At 40.8% G+C, this 18,108-nt stretch overlaps 3 protein-coding genes across 3 annotated transcripts; 1 reads left to right on the forward strand and 2 right to left on the reverse strand.

Annotated features, from left to right (window-relative positions):
- Positions 1 to 6,273: 6,273 nt before the first annotated feature.
- Positions 6,274 to 10,639, reverse strand: LOC104423259 (glutamate receptor 2.7). The gene is made up of 5 exons (XM_010035768.3): positions 10,143 to 10,639; positions 8,448 to 9,784; positions 7,988 to 8,311; positions 7,291 to 7,694; positions 6,274 to 6,960 (listed from the first exon to the last, which is right to left on the reverse strand). The coding sequence occupies exons 1-3, from the start codon at positions 10,336 to 10,338 to the stop codon at positions 8,273 to 8,275; spliced, it is 1,572 nt and encodes a 523-aa protein (XP_010034070.3). The 5' UTR covers positions 10,339 to 10,639; the 3' UTR covers positions 6,274 to 6,960; positions 7,291 to 7,694; positions 7,988 to 8,272.
- A 2,802-nt stretch (positions 10,640 to 13,441) lies between these two features.
- LOC104424205 (hypothetical protein) lies at positions 13,442 to 14,377 on the reverse strand. Its single transcript, XM_010036570.2, has one exon. It carries the CDS (start codon positions 14,375 to 14,377, stop codon positions 13,442 to 13,444), a length of 936 nt encoding a protein of 311 aa, XP_010034872.2.
- Positions 14,378 to 16,538: 2,161 nt separating this feature from the next.
- LOC104424206 (UDP-glycosyltransferase 90A1) lies at positions 16,539 to 17,973 on the forward strand. The gene is made up of 2 exons (XM_039314492.1): positions 16,539 to 16,652; positions 16,741 to 17,973. The coding sequence occupies exons 1-2, from the start codon at positions 16,539 to 16,541 to the stop codon at positions 17,971 to 17,973; spliced, it is 1,347 nt and encodes a 448-aa protein (XP_039170426.1).
- Positions 17,974 to 18,108: the final 135 nt, after the last annotated feature.

Below are 18,108 nucleotides of genomic sequence, written 5' to 3' on the forward strand. Positions count from 1 at the left end.
TATTGAACACGCAAATTCCACGCCCTAATCTGGGTTAATTCCTTTTAATTAAAGGCACAATGATTTGAATGTGCAGTAGACCAACAAGATGAAGGTGGGAACGTTCCTACAGAAAGGCCAATTTTGGATACGCTCAAGGACGACTGAGCTTATATCAGCTGAATGAGTAGGAATGGGTCTTTACAAGAAATGCAACGATGAATAAGAGGAAAGATGAAGATAGAAAAGATGAGGTGTTAACATGCATTATATCAACTGATTGGGACAAGTACTATTACAACTGGGTTTATATTCAAATAAAACTTCATTCTGCAAGAAAAACAAACAAGTCGTAATGTTTGGCCGTAGATTTTGGTACAGTCTAACCTTACTATTCCGCCAAAATGAAAGCTTCAGCTTAGAATGCAGTGAAATGCCATGCCATGCCATGCCCAAAAGATGCGAAGGATTATTCTTAAATGGTTGGATTTTTTGTCATAATGGCGATGGTCCAGCCGGAAGAAATGCAGCTGTCATTCAAATGATTGCAGTATGAATCGATATTTCTGGGACCATGTCTCTAGAGTCCAGTCCTTTTCCAAAGTCTTCGCTCAACATTGCTTGCTTGGTCCTTAGATGGAACAAGCAGAGGGGGTTTCCTCTTATTATTCCAAGGGCAGAGGAAATAGCTGACTTTGACATTTTGACATATATAGCGCGTCATAGCATTATTAAACCGAGTCAAACGCACAAGAGAGATCATATTGATAGGGATATTACCACGAGATTTCATTCGGACTTCATCCCAGGAAAATTCAAAGTCTCCGTTATCAACTGCAAAAGGACAAAATAACGACATTCCTAAAGACAAAAACGAGTGATTCTCTTCACACGGCATGACCTTGCGCCGTGTTGGTTTCACATTAACACTAGAAATTTCCGGGAAACAGCAGCTTCCCACGTTTCACATCTCTGGTCTTGTGCACGACATTGTCGACGCCCTTACACGGAACTTGCCCGGAAATGCCACCGAATGGTACCTGGTCAGGCTACGCTAGCGGGGGCAATGGTGTGTGCATCTTTACTTGAGTACGCTCTTTATGGGATTGGGTCGCGCGAATTGGGTCGAGTCGGTTACATGACGGATGCAAACGGCCTGCTTGAATGGCTCGTTCTGAACTTTCCTGATTCGGTCTGGAGAAGTAGGATTCTATTTGGGAGTTCTCCTTTCTGAGATATAAACGGTGGGTCTAAAAGATACCAAGGTTGCGCGATCTCTTGTCTATTATTATAGCTTAGTAATGTTATGAATTTACATACATTCAGTTAGAAATTTTCTATGCCTTAACACTTTTATCGCCTTGAGCTTTCTCTTGCATTCATGAATTTTTACAAAAGTTCATCTGATTTTGTTAGAAGCAGTACCACTCCTTTTATATATATATATATATATATGTAGGTGAAGTTCCTAACTTATTACCTTAACATTGCCTTGCTAAAATCTTGGACTTCACTAAGAGTGTTTTCTTATATTCATCTTTCTAACTTTCCATGAGTACAAACTCAAACTTTGTGCTCCAGTACTCAATACATGATCACTATCAAGATACAACAGCTTGTTGTTACCCATTAAACTTTGATAATTCATTAAAAATTATAAAGTTGAGTTTCCACTATGCTTGACTATTATTAATTGGTGTAAGGTCCGTTCCTTTTAGTAGTACTGCTAGCCTCTTGAGAGTCCCTTGAATGACCGAGTCACATTATAGTTTGTCTGAGTATAAATACTGAAATAATTCTATCAGAAATTAATTGTTGAACATATTCATGTTGCAAGCTAATGTCTAGATTTTCCATTACATATTTTACTAAATGCCTTAGACATTGTTGCCTCACTGTCTCAATATAAAAATATAGTTGTCATTGATTGTGGACACAACTTTTTATCCAATAGCGAATTCTATAGCCATTGAACCTTTTTTTTTTAGGTCTTACCATTGAACCTCTTTACTGGCTCTCGATAGTGCTACAAACTCAAACTCCTCGTTTGAAAGAGTTATGCATATCTACTTCTTTGATGCTTACGAGATTGCACCATTTGTAAGTTTGAAAAAATCCTTCCAGATATCAACTTGTTATCAATTTTGCTAATTATCGAACTAGCATTACATATCATTCTAGTACTACTAGCTGTCTTCCCTAAGATAGATCAAAATTTATTATTTTATTTAAGTAACCAAGAATTCTACTTATGGCCTTCTAATTCATAGTACTAGTATTATTAATAAATCTTGACACCTTATTCACGATAAAGGTAGGATACATCATACTTCCAATTGCACTAGCATATTCTAATTGGGCTAAAGATTGTCTAGTATTTGCCAGCAACTAAAGTGATATATCATATGATGCATTTAACTCTTTAATTCTCAAATGCTAATATCGTTGAATGATTTTCTCTAATAGTGACCTTGACTTAGAGCATATCCCCCACTATGTTCAATCACTTTGATATCTCAAATTGCATCAACTTCTCTCAAATCTTTCATTTTAAACTAAGAAGATAGAAGAGCGTACTTGGACCAACAATCAATATATTATTTTTCATGCCCTACAGTAAATTTTGAGTATATTGGGAGCACGCAATAGAAATCATTGATATCTTCATCCGAGGAGATCATTAAGAGGGAACTTAACTCAATTCCTGTCAACATATCTAGTTGACACACATTTATTCAAAAACTTAAGCCTATGAGTTATGAGTCAACTACGATATATTAACTACTCCACACTACACCAATCCTTTAATGTAAGACTTTCTAACACAACTCACATGCAACTCAACAATCTCCCCTTCACGTGTGACTTAATGTTAGGTTTGCTTTCCCTTAATTCAAGTATCCTTCTACATCAACCCCACCTATCCAACTCTTATATATATTGGGAGTGGGTCACAAATCAAGTATCGGCTAGGATATCATTTGTTTAAAATGAGTAGCGGAAGTCTGACACTTTCACCCGGGAGATCATCAAAAGACAACCTAGGTATAAGCTTATCAATATATCCAATTAGACTTACTTTCACTCAAAAGCTTAAGCCTATGATTTACAAGCTAATTAAGATACATTAACTTCTCCACACTACACAAATTCTCTAATATGGGACTTTCTAACACAACTCATACATGCGATTCAACTAAGTAAATGCACTTATCAGCATTGTTATATTTAAAGCTATATGATAATAGCACTGGATCAAATTTTCCCATGTCATTATTTCGGTGCTTTTATGTTGCCATTCTCAAACATATAATTAGCCTTATGATTTCGAGAACCTTCCTCAATTAGAATGTGTATTATCAAATTAGCCACAATCAGGTCCTCAATTGTATGGAGAAGTTTCTTTCAATAATCATTCCAAGTTGAACACAATTTTGAATTAATTGCAACAACTTGAAGAGGTTCAAAAACTTCAAACATAAGGTCTTTGAGTTTGGCAACATATATAGTTGTGGTTTCTCTACTTGCTTATAGACATATTTTTATTAATCATGATAGGTTCAAAATATTTCAAAGTGGCAAATCTATTCTACCTTATTTATCTATATTGTATTTGATCTCTAAAGGATTCCAATTCTCTAGAATTTGCATGAAATCAAAGAATTTATATAAACACTTCGATGGAGTATTGAGAATTCTTCCTTAGCGTCTCCTTTCATCCTCCATTTCTTGTGAAGATTATCGCATGATATCATACCACTTTTGTTCATAAATTTCAAAGTATTATAACTAACATGAAATAATCTATTGTGCTACAAGGAAGATGACTGATGTGAATTGTTGCGGAAAGATCATTCTACGAAGGCCCGTATGGTGCGAATTGTGAATTTCGACCTCCAATCAAACCTGTAATTGGCAACCTCGATATGAACGTGACTGTTGACGAACGCGTGTCAACCAACCAACGTTATAAACACCACGAGTGAAAGAATTCACTATCTCGCTCGATAAGTCGAATCGACCGCCACAAGAGAATCTTGATAAGGTCAAGTACTCAAAAGAACGGTAAAACAGAACCTCTCAATTCTTTTCCTCAAAAATAAAAATATGTCTGTCCTAAAGAAATTTATTTAGGGTGCATTTGTTTGTGTTTTACTTTTAAAAATTGTTCCAGGGAACGAAAATAGAAAAAAGTGTTTCTGTTCCTCGGAACAATTTTTGAACAAAAAACGCGTTTGGTAAATTTGTTCCGGGAATAAAAATAAACAAAACACGTTTGGTAAATTTGTATAATTTTTTTTATTTCTTTTATTTCTTTTATTTTTTAATATTTTTATTCTATTTATTCTATTTTTTTTTTTTTTTCCTTTTTTCTTTTCTTTTTTCTTTTTTTCTTCTTTTGGCCGGTCGCCGGCCTCGGCCATGGCCGGCGACCGGCCGACGAGGGGGCGGCCTCGCCCAGCCACGGCGAGGCTTGCCAGCCCCTTGGCGAGGTCGAGCCTCGCCGTAGGCGGGCGAGGCTCGGCCTCGCCGGACTGGGCGAGATCGAGCTCACCCGGCCCGGCGCGAGGTCGGCCTCACCGAGCCACCGCCCGTGTCGGCGTCGCCGGCGGTGGCCGGCGAGGCCGAGCCTCGCCGCCCGCCGGGCGAGCTCGGCCTCGTCGGATCCGGGCGAGATCGAGCCGCCCAGCCCGGCGCTAGGTCGGCGAGCCTCGCCGTGGCCGGGCGAGGCCGCCGGCCCTCGCCGGCCGGTCGCCGCCATGGCCGAGGCCAGGCGACCGGCGAAAGAAAAAAGAAAGAAAATAAGAAGAAGAAAATAAGAAGAAAAAGAAGAAGAAATACAAAAGTGTTTCTAAGATTTGTTTCAGAAATAAGAAACACAAAATTTGTGTTTCTTATTTTTGTTTCTTTTTGTTCCTGGAACAAAAGAACAAAAAAGGAACAGAAACGCACTCCAAACGCGTTTCTGTTCCTTTTTGTTCCAGGAACAAAAACAGAAAAAGTGTTTAAAAACAAAAAAAAAAAAAGAAACATAAACATACAGACCCTTAGTCTTTAATATAGGCCTACTACCCGCCACACAAACCCTAAAAACAACCCTAGACATCTAATGCGTCATATTCTAGAATATTCCTAAAAAATAATATGTATATATGTATATATGTTTATATCATATGTATATATGTATATATGTATATATGTCTATATATGTATATATATTGACTTGGTCAAATATTTGGTGACCAGATAATCAAATTATGCCAAGATTTCCAAGATTCTTCAATATTTGATCCAAGGTCATATCCACACCAAAGATCATGAACCATGACGCTAATAGCTTGCCTAAATTGCTTGGCCCGCGCCCGAGTGATCAAACCAGTCGGAATAGACTATGGTCCCTAGCACATTCTCCTCGATATGGCTTGATGTCCACATCAATGACTCAAGCATATAAATAGAACAAAAGTTTCAATAATAATTATTAGTCTAGATTGCAAGCATTTGATGCAACTACTCTCTCCATCTTCATGAAAATAATAATTTGGATTTTTGGGGTAATTTGATTGATGATGAAGATAGAGTAGTAGTTATCTATCTTTGATGTTTTGATACGTGATGATGACCATTGTCATTAAGGTATTATTTACCCATATTATTATTGTTGTCGGGTTTAAACAAATATACCTCTAGGATATCTATTAAAGCCATAGAGAAACGAGTTCTACAATTACTCAATTTCTCTCTTGGAATTTCACCTTGAATGTATAATCAAACTTGTGTGTGAAAAGAAAAGTAAAGAGAATGTTGTGAAGAAGAGAGTGTTGTTATGAATAGTTGTGATGAACAATGTATGATTTTTTTTTTCACAGACAACCCATCAACACATACTTGGGAATGGATACATTATCCTGCTATCAAACCATCACCAATTTTCATGTCAACAATCACTTCTTTTCATGATAACAAACTATTTCAATATTATTCTCTTTAAAAGGTGAAGGAATGGACATGATCGGTCATTGTAGCTGCAAATGTTAGGTGTTTACATACTCATATTCTTGCTAAACTAAAATAAGAAGGAGATATTTCGCACGGAGATGCAAGATGTGAGCATGATATTATGTGAACAAGATAAGTGACACGGAAATTTTTAGATTCGAGATGAAGGCAAGTAATTTCTCCTGAGGCTTCTCCTCAATGAGTTTGCATTTTCCCCCTCTATTATCCTGGGAGTATTCTAACTACGAAGACGCATGAATCAATATGGCTTCCTTTATTTATCATGCCAATCATTACATCTATGAATAATATATGAATGGAAGAATAAAAAGAAAAAACCTTTGCCCCTGATTAGGAAGCGTAACTATGGACACTGCTATAGAGGTTAGTGCAATTAGATTTTATAATACAAGGAAGAATCAGAGTTGGAGTGGAAATGATACTTTCTTTGACCATCTTCATTCATCCCTATAACAGCATACTCGTGATACGGGGTTCCAGGTTCCGTGGATAATAAGCCCTCATCCGGTGAGAATAGCCCTTCTTCATGATGGGAAAAGCTGGTTTCACCTGGGGTGAGATGGATTTCTCCTCTAGCAGCCATTTCGATTTCTTCTTCTTTGCATTTTTCCTTCTTTGCCGCCTGATGGGCGTCTTCCTTCTTCTCGTCAAATGTCTTCACGACGGCAGCAATTTTTGCTTCACCGTTTCCTGGGAGGCTAAGATATGTTTGTTCTCATGGAAGAAGTTGATCAAGAAAATGAAGAGTGCAGAGGTTGAGGTGAGCGCTGCGATGAGGAAAAGGCCTTTGAAACTGTCCAGCGGGAGGCTGTCGGAGGCTACAGTTGTCTCGTCTTCCTCCAAACACTTGTCCCGATCCCCAAACCATGCTTTTGTAATCACATCCATCTCAGGCGACTCCATAACTTTCAGAACTGCCCTCGATACATCAGGAACTAGTGGTGAGCCCTTCGGAAATGCCTGAAGACAGGGAAAAATACAGATCAGAGGATCTCCTATTATCTATGAATAAAGAGAGAATGAAAGAACTTTGTTAGGAAAAGATTTCTGTCTGAAAGTGTTGTCCGCTTTGAAATTTGGAAGAGTAGTTATTATCATAATATTTTTAGTGGCCATAGGATAGATTATTGGTATGACAACTATTCGTACAAGCAAATTATGATAGAGCACACTTTGGTTCAATGCCAAAAAAAAGTTCAATCGAGCAACCTTTTGCTTCGGTAATCTTTCAACAGTTGTGCAAGTACATAAGTATGTGTGCATATTGGGCGAGAGAGTGGAAACACTTACAAATCCAAAGCCTGCAGTTTTGTAGGTTGGACCAACCAACTTGTATTTTGAACAATACTTTGCGAGAACAAGCCTGAGATAGGGGAGTTCATCCACAATCGCAGATACCCCGCCATTACTGCCTTTAGAAAGGTTCCCATGAAAGTCCTCTAAAGTCGTCAACACTTTGAGTTTTGACTCATTTACCCCTATGCTTTTCAAAAGACCCGGAATGAAAGAATCATTCTGGTACCCAATGCACTCTCCATTCCTTATGAGAGTATCGATATCTGTGACTGTCGGTTGGAGCTGTTGTACAGTTAATAGAGAGGTCAAGCTAGCTGTGTAACTCGATGATAGTACTAGGACAGTGAAGATCCATATGATCAACACAAATCTCGACAAGTTGCTCATTACCCTTTCCTCTGCAAAATTTAAGAAGCGTACAGTTAGAGAGCCACTCTTTGTATATGCAGCATTCATCTGTGTTTCTGTTTCATTTATCACAAGGCAAAAGAAGTAATTATACCTATTTTTTAATGATTCAGTATAAGATCGCTCGACCTATAACTTATTATCTTGCAGTTTTGCAATTATTATAGAAGACACCGATTCCTACAATAATATAACCAAGCTCTACTGATTTTTTGTCGCCAAACTTTCTTTTTGACGACTCATTTGACTATGTATCTGAAGAAAGATGGATGAGGTCACTTACTGTGGGCAAAGACCATTGTAGAGAAGGAGAACCACAAGATCATTCCAATTTGTTTGGACGGAGGTCCTCTAAACTCTTTGTTCACCCGGTGCTCAAGAACCCATATTACAATGCCAGTGTACACAAAGAAGGCTCCTATGGTTATCCATAGTTCTGTCTTCAGCGGTTTCAAAAAGATCCATGCATTTTTTCTATTTTCATGCTTGATTGGAACAATCATGGAGACACCTGATTCTGTGTAAGGAAGTGTGAAATCCACAAATTCGGCACGGTTCGACCTTATGGTTATGTCACCAATGACAGCATCATAACGCCTTCTTTGGTCTAAGAAACAAAAGCATGTTAGTGGAGAATATGAGCGAGAGGTTGGAAACTGAGATAGGGGTCGGGAAGCAGACTGTTCAAGTAAAACATGCAACTTTGATTTAATCATGTGAAATCCGAGTTCAGAATTCATTACCTCAGTCGAGATGTTTCCAACAAGATCATCATAAGTTCCCGCACTTTCTCCACTGCCTTCACTAGTCTCGAAGGGTTCATACTCATAGGGAACAGCATACGGCAATGATTTCATGACAGCTTCAAACACTTCTTTGCAATAACCAGTAATAATGGGAGCCTTTGTCTGAGGATCTGTTTCCACATTTATGAATTGGCTAAATCCGGCTTTTACCGGGACTCCAATCCTCAACTTCTTCTCATTTACTGGAATGTCCCAACCTTTTGGGATTCTTCCTGATTTACCAGGCCAAACAACTTTTTTCATAAAATTCTTCTCTTCGATTGAGTTCTCATTACTGGCAGGAAGTTGTTCTGTGATGCCATTCTCTGTCCAATGTCCAATTGATATTGCATCGTTTCCAACCAAGTTCACAACCTGAAAGGCTGATATCGGTAATTGTCCATTTATGAATTCAACTCCACCACTCAATCCAGTGAATTTGGTCTTCAAAACTGACTGGAGCAACTTTTGTCCCGACTCTAAGACGCCAATGGTTTCCAGGTCAGTCATCTTATCCTGGATGGCTGGTTTACTAAATTGTGAGTTTGCTATATCAGCCTTTTCTACTGCCATTGCCAAAGCAAAAATGCTATCATAGGCACCTAGGCCAAAGGCATTTAGCTGAACATGGTTTATTCCTGGATATTTCTTATGAAACTGCTGTTCCCATCTCTTCGTGAATTGGTCTAGCTCTCTGGTTTGAGGAGGGTAAGTCTTCACACCTATAACTCCTTGCATAGAATTGATGACCTTGGGGTCCATGGAGCTGAGAAGGCTTGCAATCCCATCCGTGACTATCCAGGCATATCCGTTGCTCATCATTCCCACTTCCTTTGCCTTTAGAAAAAGTCGGTATGCAAGACTTGGCAACATATGAACAATGAAAACACGTGTTTGCATAGTCATTAAATTGTAGAGCTCTTTCAGGATCTGATCATCGGTAGCTGAAGGAGAGATTCCACACCGGTGCGGTATCCTTGTGCCAATTCCTTGCATGGCATCAGCAAGATAAGAGATGATACCACTTCCGTAATGAGAGCGTTCATAAATAGGTACAATTTCCCTCCACTGGGCAGCTTTGACAATGGCAGCTATAGCTTTTAGCTGAGAGGTGTCCACTTGTGCCATTTGGATGAAGTAGGGAGTTTCAAGGTGCGAAAGCAAAGGGCTTGTCGCAGTGAAGGAAATTATGGGGACCTGAGTGGTATTCCCGATATCAGCTATAAAATCTGCTTGTCTTGATTGTTGAGGCCCCAGAATGGCCTTGACTTGATAACTCTTCAACAATTCTATTGCTGCAAAATCAGAACACATTGAACTTCAGGTTCTATATTGGTTTTTGAAAATTAGTCCAAATTTTCCCTCATACACATACACTTTGCTAGCATCTTACAGCAGTAATCCAAGGGGTCGCTTCGCATACTTTACCCAAAAAGAAAAGCCTTTCGCCAAGAAAATTCACTGACTTTGATGGGTGGAAGAATAGAAATAAATTCATTTTCCAGATATGATGAATGATTTCTGAGTTATTGCATTAGCGGGAAATCTCATTGCTGCAGTTAATTGTATTTTGTTTCTTTAAAAGTTATACCACCAAGAAACAACTGGGAACACAATCAGGTGTCAAAGAGAAGAAAACTTAACAACCCGTACCTGCAGATGCAGCCGTGACCGCATCACTCGTTGCGTTTCTCGTGTGAAGGACTAATCTTGTAGTGTAATCATTGTGAGCAGAGTAGAAATCGTCCATCGCCATCTCAAGGCATGTCTTGCTCATCTTCCCAACATATGTATCCAAATCTAGAATGACTCCGACATCTATCCTTGTTGCTGTTACATTCTGACACATTGACGGCGTTATGAACAAGCATATTAGGATGTACAATTGATAGATGGAAAACGAAAGATCTCGGGTTCATGTTTTGTGCAGTTTGAGGTTTGAAGCAATTGGGGTTCTGACAGAGGAATGAAAGGATCGAGAACAAGAAAATGTAGGAGAGGATCATTTCGCTCAGCCATATATAGGAAGAGAAGTCGAGCGAAGATGGAACAAGCAGATGGGGTTTCCTCCAAGCAATCCAAAGACGGTGGATAGAGCTGACTTTGACACTTAACGACATACAAGGTTTGCTGTAGCGGCATTGGACCCAGTCATGCACTCAAAAGAGCTGAATTTATCCCAGGAAAAGTCAAGAGCCTCTGTAAAAACTGCAAAGGGCTACCGAAGGACAAAATTACGCCGTTGCTAAAGACAAAAAAACAAGCTATTCTCTTCGCACGGCACGGCCTTGGCTTGATCATGAATCGATCACGACCTTACCCACGTTGGCTTCACGTTAATACTCGAATTTCCTGTGGAAACAACAGTTTTCCACGTTCAGCATCTCTGGTCTCGCGCAACACGTTCAACATTGTCGACGCCCTCATACGCTGACTTTCCCAGAAATGATACCGAATGATACCTGGTCAAAGCTACGCTAGCAAGGGCGCTGGCGTGTGGATCTTCACTTTGAATACTCTCATTTTGGAGTCGGTCGCGTGAATTGGGCCTCGAGTCTCTTATGTGATGGATGCAGATGGCCTGCTTCCTTTTTGAACTTTCCTGATTCAGTCTGGAGAAGAAGGATTCTGTCTGAAAGTTCTCATTTCTAAGGCACACAGGGTGGGTCTAAAACTCTCGAGAAACATTCTATCTAAGAGTCTTTGTTGCGTCTGGTTATCTGAATTTTAATTGGGATTATAGATCATCCAAATATCGTTTGAATTGTAAAAAATCTTGTCATTTGATCGCTGCAACCTAAGATAAAATATCTTTTAAAACCCTCCACATGTATTATAACTTGCATTTTATCCAATTCAGATTTATCCCCACCCCTCCCCTGGACCTTTTAGCCGACATCTTATCCAGATTTATTTAGTCCAAGGAGATCGCCAAACAGTAAATAGAATCCTTTGCTATCCTATCTGAATTCAAATCCAAATCACCAAATGCAGCTTTTGTCTCATATTATCTTTTCTCGTACGATGGCAGAAAAAATGGGAGTATCTGGGCTCTTCGATGTATCACTCGCTGAGCCCATAAAAAGGAGACAGGAGCCCATATGTGATGAAGTTTCCATTTTTAATATGACGGAAGTCTTGAAGCACAGCGACTAGTGGTCTTTTGATTGTATCGCATGAAATCTTCGATCATTCTTTCCCTTTATATTCTATGCTCAGGACACTCTGGCAGTTTCTTTCTTAATAGTGTTTGCCGATTGAGGCATTACATTCTTTTCAAAGGCTGGATGTCTATGGATTATGCTGATTTGGGAGATCTGAACTACCCATTTTCACGTGCTTGTCACTATCTATCACATTTTGTTAGCAGAGTCATGCTTGAATCTTGCATGATTCTAACATACTAGTATCACGTGCATCAGATCAGATCCGGATATAGGTGGAAGAACGAGATGAGACACTCAGATCAACGATGGGTGAGTGTTTGGTGCTGCTCAATCGTTGCCTCAGAGTCACGCGCTCTTATTAGTTTTCCATGAATTCCCTGATGAACAGAGACTTATTTTACCCAGTTCTGTGAGTTCAGCTTCTGATGATTAAAGAGAGACTAATGAGTTACAGCATGTGTGAGTCTCTTTATGAAGTGAATGCACTTTTTCCAAGGAGCGAACATCATTCTTATGCATGATACTGAAGCGGGTTTTCCATCCCCATAGATTTAGCTCATATGATTTATCCTTTGAGGTTACCAAGTGGGATAAGCTTACACATCGATGGCCGTCTAGGTCTAAGTAGCCAAAATGTTCCAACATCTTGTGACTTGCTGATTCCTCACGCTAATTGGCGGTGAAAAAGACAGATTCTTCATATGCTTGCTAGTTTTGGCTACTAGAATCTGTTGTTAGTGATGTAGATATAATAAACGAATCAGTCTGGCATACATATAGGCAACGTATGGTAACGTTTCTATTCCTCTAAATTTCTATTCTTTGGTTCAAACAAAAAAAGAATAAAAATCCATTTGGAAACGCTAAGTTGTTTTTCTATTCCCTAATAGAAAGTTAGCCCGTGAATAAATTTGAAGTAGAAACGAGAAAAAAAAAAAAAAATGCTTTTTGTTCTCGAAAACAATTTTTAGAAATAACTTTTGACCTTTCATCTTTATATTATTACCTTTAACAAAAAAAAAAAAAAATCTAGAAATAAGCCAATTTTCTTTTTCTTTTTTCTTTATTCCTTTCTTTTGCCGTGGCCACCTCCAACCGCCCGAGCCACCACCAACTGCCGACCGCCATTGCCCGTTGCCACTATCGATTGCCAGCCATCGCCGTTGCCCATTGTTGCTGTCGCTGCCGCCCGTCATCGCCGTAGGTCGTCGGCCGCCGTTGCCACCGCCGGTCACTACCCGTCACCGGTTGCCGCCCACCGCCACCGCTACATGACCACCAGCGGCCAACTGTCACCGCCGACGGTCGTCGACGACCAATGGGCTGTGCGGCAGCGATTGGCGGCTAGCGGTCGTGTAGCGGCGCGACAGTTGGCGGCCAATGATCATGCAACGATAGTAGTGGGCGGCGGTGGTCGGCGATAGGCAGCGGTGGGCGGTGGTTGGCGATCGGCGATCCATGAGTAAGAATAAAAAACGAATAAATACAAAAAAGAAATTATAGAGTTACCAAACACATTTTTATTCTTTTTCTATTCCAAGAGTCGAATTTTTGTGTAGCTACCACATGCGTTCTTTTACTTGGAAATTTATCCCAAAATAGAAATAAAAAAGAACTATTTCTAAAAAAAAAAAAAAATTCTTCCCAGCCTAAAAGCGTTGTCATGCGTAGCTACACAATCTAAGTCTCCATGCTAGTGGAGCGAAGATGATGGGATCTAAAAACAAAATTCAAATTGGAGTTCATGTAAAACAACTATAATATAGCCCATGGAAGAGAAGGATCTCATTGGGCTACCGGAGGAACCGCCTTGTACACCTGACCCAGTTCCAGGTCTATTTGCTCCCCCTGATTCTGTCGACATTCGTAGTAGAACACTGTGAGAACCATAAAGGAGAAAAATTTCGCCGCGCAGAAGAGAAATGTCGCAGCAGCTCCAAAAGCAAATTGAGCGAAAACGCCTAGCTTATCATCATCATCAGCTGACGTGACATAGAACACAATATAGATCGGAAAACTCATGAGCTCCAGCATCGACATTAGCCTGAAAGCTTCCATTTTTTTGCACCTCATCAGCTTTTCCGCTCTTAAAAAGGCCTTTGGTCCTGAAACATCATCTTCTAAAACTGAAACAACCAAACCAAGACTCCAAAGAACAGCCAGGAACAGATACAAAGCTGCAGCAAGCATTCCCGCTGTCCAACTCCATATGTAGAGATTAACCCATCGAACTATCACCAAAGCTAGAGCCCAGTACAAGATTGCCAAAATGCAAACAAAAAACCATGTGACGAATGACTTCTTCCATGTGGACTTTATCCTTGACACCAGTTGTTTGAGGCTTATAGATTTGTTGTTATAAATGACCGCCGATCCATACACTATCAATAGCATTCCGAGGAAAAAAATTATGCAGGAAGATAACAAGAATACCGACTCAATTCCCACGAATGATCTTATATCACGCGGATCTAGCTCAGAGCGCTCGTAGCCATCCTCGACTTTCTCCATGAGTGGCCCTGCTAGAACATAATGAAGGAGGACTAGGAAAGAGAAGGGAGAAAAGATCAAGAGCATTATTTGGATCACGAGCTTGGGATTCCTTGCCGGTAGCTCGATTGCTTCTCTCATCGTACCGATGACACCCAGCCGAGAAGCGGACCCATCGGCAGATGCCGGAGGCGAAGTAACGGCCGGTGATGGAAGAACGTCATTCGCCATGTATTAGGTTGGACTCTGTCGCTGGTAAAGTGTGGGAGATGATGATACCCACAAGTTTAGTGATATTTATATGAGTAGAAAGTTAACAGTAGATTCTTTCAACTTTAATGTACAGTAAAGTACATGGAATTTCGAGGCACTTGTCCTTTTAGTAGACAAGAATATCTTGTGGTCAATAGTGGACGCGTCTTCCTAACGTCTCGAGTAAATTAATTTAAGTGCTGAAGTAGGTGAGTTTGGGAGACGGGATTTCTCCGCGACACCGATTTAATATTTGGTTCGAGGTGAGGATGTTTCAGAAAAACGAACGGTTGGAGAAGCTATAAGATTTCTTGAGAGCGTTTCCACCCTCCTACTTCTCTTCTGAAAACCAGAAATCTTCATCTTAGTTCAAGTTGGATTATTAAACCAGAAAGATGGATTGATACGGCACAGAGGGTCGGACAAGAAAACCATCTGAAACGACAAAAAAAGGGAAGAAGAATGCCCAACTAAAGCGACAAGTCAGACGCGTGTCTGTGTGGCTCTGGAAGGCTTTCCGGTTCGCTGTCCTATACATATCTCAATCACCGATGCGATCGAGGCACGAGATAATTTAGTACACTCTTGAGACGTAAACGAGGGAAAACTCGACCGAGGGAGGTGCTTTCGGGGGGAGAACGTATCTGATGTTTGCGAATATTTTAAGAAATCGTTAATAAATTGGCGCAGTCGGGTTCGCATGCATCGCCAATTTCGTCCAGCCCACCCAATACGACCCAATAAGACCAGATTCGATCCGTGGACCTGAACGAGCGGGGCGCGGGCTTCCTTTCGTACGCGAAATCCATCTGCTCAACTGGGCTGACTGTCAGTTCAAGAAGACAAAGGAGTGCAAATGGAGTGCAACATCAATGGAAGGTGACGGAACGAGGTTGACAGTAATTTAGTGTTCTCCAATGACGAACAATAACACGGCTCGATAGCGATGCATAGAGTCAGCGTCCCTTCTATGTATCAAGATAGATTTTTTGATGTGAACGTAAAATCGGGGAGTTGTTTTTCAAAGAAATCCATCTTACTGTTGTGTTCCTCTCTGGGTCGACGTTTTCCTCGAGCATGGACAAGTCTATATAACGGACGACGACGTGAACATCTACTGGTCGGCTTAGGTATCTGCATGAGCACGCTGTGCATGCCTTTTCTTTTTTTTTTTTTTTCAAATGACTTGAATGTGCACGCATGCAATGCACCTCTGTTTTTCTGTTTTTTCGTCAAAAAGGCATGCACCTTCGTTGCTCAGCCTGCCCGAGCAGTAACGTAATTTTGTTTTATTTTTTTATCTCTGAAATACATTTTTAGTCTATAAATAGGTTTAGAATAGAAACGAAAAGTAATTTCTTTTTACTTTTTTATTTTAAAACAAAAATAAAAACTAAAAACTTATAATCGTTCGTTTTGTCTACCAATTGAGTGCCCACCTAATAATGAGAAATTTTATATTGTTATCAAATGAAATTTTATTTTGAGAAAAAAATGTTGTCGTTATTAAATAAATATTTTCGTTTAGAAATTTGTCTAGAAAATAGAAATAGGAAAAGTTAGAAATTGAATTTTAGAAATGAATAATTATGATTCGCGTCTTTAGCTTGTGTCCCGTTCTGAGTCCATCAATTTTGAGGTGATTCAATGCGATCGAAAGTAACGCATGGTGCTAGTCCTCCCCACTTGTCCATGGTCACCCCCACGGGTGACGCGACGTGTAGAGAAGAAGAGTTAAGAGACCTGCTTCTCGATTTGACGGTGATGGTATTTGACTATTCGTACAGCTGACAACCTGCTTTCAGTTTCAATTGAGGTTGATGTTAAGCACCGGAGGAGTCAATGCCTAGAAAACGACAAATGCCTGTAGGATACTTATTAGCAAAACCCTTCTTTTATTGCGCAGTCCACGTACATCTCGAAACAAGAGATAAAAATCTTTTGACTTTGACAGAGTTGACTATTTCATTGCAGTAAATGGGTCCATATTGAAGCGTGTAGCGCAGCGTCTATGTGCTGCCGTTTCCGTGAATGTCTCAATTTATTGCGAGCTTCTGTAGAAATGCCTACTCACAATTCCCTCCCATCTCTCCCAACTCTAGTGTCTGTTTATCTTGATCTCGACTGAATTTTAGAAGCCATGGCAGGAGCGGTCTCGCCATCTGCTCATGTGGTGGTGTTCCCTCTCATGGCTCAGGGACATGCACTCCCATTACTAGACATAAGCAAAGTCCTCACAAACCTCGGCGTCAAAGTCACTGTCATCGCCACCCCCAAAGAATGCCCCACTCATCCTGTCAAAGATATCGAACTTTTCTGAAATCTCCTCACGCACTATACAGTTTCCTAGAGTCCCAGAGCTTCCTGAAGGATGCGAGAACACTGCTGATCTTCCTTCCATGGCTTTGTTGGTGCCTTTCTTGAAAGCAAGTAAGTCCATGAGACCCGCCTTTGAGTGTATTCTCAGGGAGATGTCTGAAGCCGGTTCTTGCCCGCTCAGTGTGATTTCCGACTTTTTCCTAGGATGGACGCTCGATGTGTGTCAATCTTTTGGAATTCCTAGAATTGTCTTCCATGGGATGGGAGTTTTGTCAATGGTCATCTTAAAAATTGCCTTCATGAATGCCCCATCCCTCTTGGCAATGCCCGATTCCGATCCTATCGAACTGCCGAACTTGAGCGTTCCTTTCACGGTCTATAAACGTGACATCTGTGATTTGGAGCGGTGGCAAGACCCGGACGACCCTTACTCGCATATAATAGCGGAGATTGGAGAGGCGGAAGTGAATAGTGCGGGCATTATCGTCAACAGTTTCGAAGAGCTCGAAGGTGATTATATTGCCACCCTAGAAAGATTTTATTGCCAGGGGGCAAGAGCTTGGTGCATTGGGCCGGCTTTGCTCTATGACCAGAATCAAATAGAGAGACCTATGGGATCCAACCAGGCAGACCCATCTCAGCCCTACATCAAGTGGTTGGACGAGTGTGTTGGAAGCAGCAGAGTGATACATATATCATTCGGAACACAGGCACGCTTGAGTGACATGCAAATGGACAATATAGCTTATGGACTGGAGATGGCAGGACATCCGTTCATATGGGTAGTAAAATCGGCAACTTGGGTGTTGCCGGACAATGGATGGGAGGATCGATTGAAAGGGTGGGGCTTGGTGGTGCACAATTGGGTGGACCAGCGGCGCATCTTGTCACACCCGGCAATAGGTGGTTTCTTGAGTCATTGTGGTTGGAATTCGGTGCTGGAAAGCTTGTCGGAGGAGGTGCCGATGCTGGCATGGCCGATGGATGCTGAGCAGCCACTGAATGCTAAACTTGTGGTGATGGGGCTCGGGGCTGGGGTTATGGTGAGAGAAGGTGGTGTTGGAGGGACGATTGCTAGTGAGGTGATAAGGGATGGAGTTAAGGAATTGATGGGAGGGGAGAGAGGAAGGCAGGCTAGGGACAGGGCAAGAGAGATTGGTAAGTGGGCAAGGCAAGCTGTGGAAAAGAAGGGTGGATCATCGTACAAGAATTTGGAAGGCTTGATTAAATTCCTCAAAGAAAGAGTTAAAGAGTGAGTTTAGATTGGTTCCTTCTTTTAATTTGTTTCCAGGCACAATGAGGCTTAGAATTAGATACCTGGAGGTGGTATCTCAGTAAAACTAAAACATGTAACTGAGCCTCATCGAAATATTGTGCCTTATTTCTCTTTC

Source organism: Eucalyptus grandis, chromosome 6 (genome assembly GCF_016545825.1).
Source record: "Eucalyptus grandis isolate ANBG69807.140 chromosome 6, ASM1654582v1, whole genome shotgun sequence".
NCBI classification, from domain to species: Eukaryota; Viridiplantae; Streptophyta; class Magnoliopsida; order Myrtales; family Myrtaceae; genus Eucalyptus; species Eucalyptus grandis.

Coding starts and splice junctions, on each gene's coding strand:
- LOC104423259 (XM_010035768.3), bottom strand. CDS start 10,338: ATGTGTCAGAATGTAACAGCAACAAGGATAGATGTCGGAGTCATTCTA. Junction 9,785..10,142: donor GGTCACGGCTGCATCTGCAG/GTACGGGTTGTT, acceptor CTGATTTTGCAG/CAATAGAATTGTTGAAGAGT. Junction 8,312..8,447: donor TTGGAAACATCTCGACTGAG/GTAATGAATTCT, acceptor TTTGTTTCTTAG/ACCAAAGAAGGCGTTATGAT.
- LOC104424206 (XM_039314492.1), top strand. CDS start 16,539: ATGGCAGGAGCGGTCTCGCCATCTGCTCATGTGGTGGTGTTCCCTCTC. Junction 16,653..16,740: donor TCACAAACCTCGGCGTCAAA/GTCACTGTCATC, acceptor CGCACTATACAG/TTTCCTAGAGTCCCAGAGCT.
- LOC104424205 (XM_010036570.2), bottom strand. CDS start 14,377: ATGGCGAATGACGTTCTTCCATCACCGGCCGTTACTTCGCCTCCGGCA.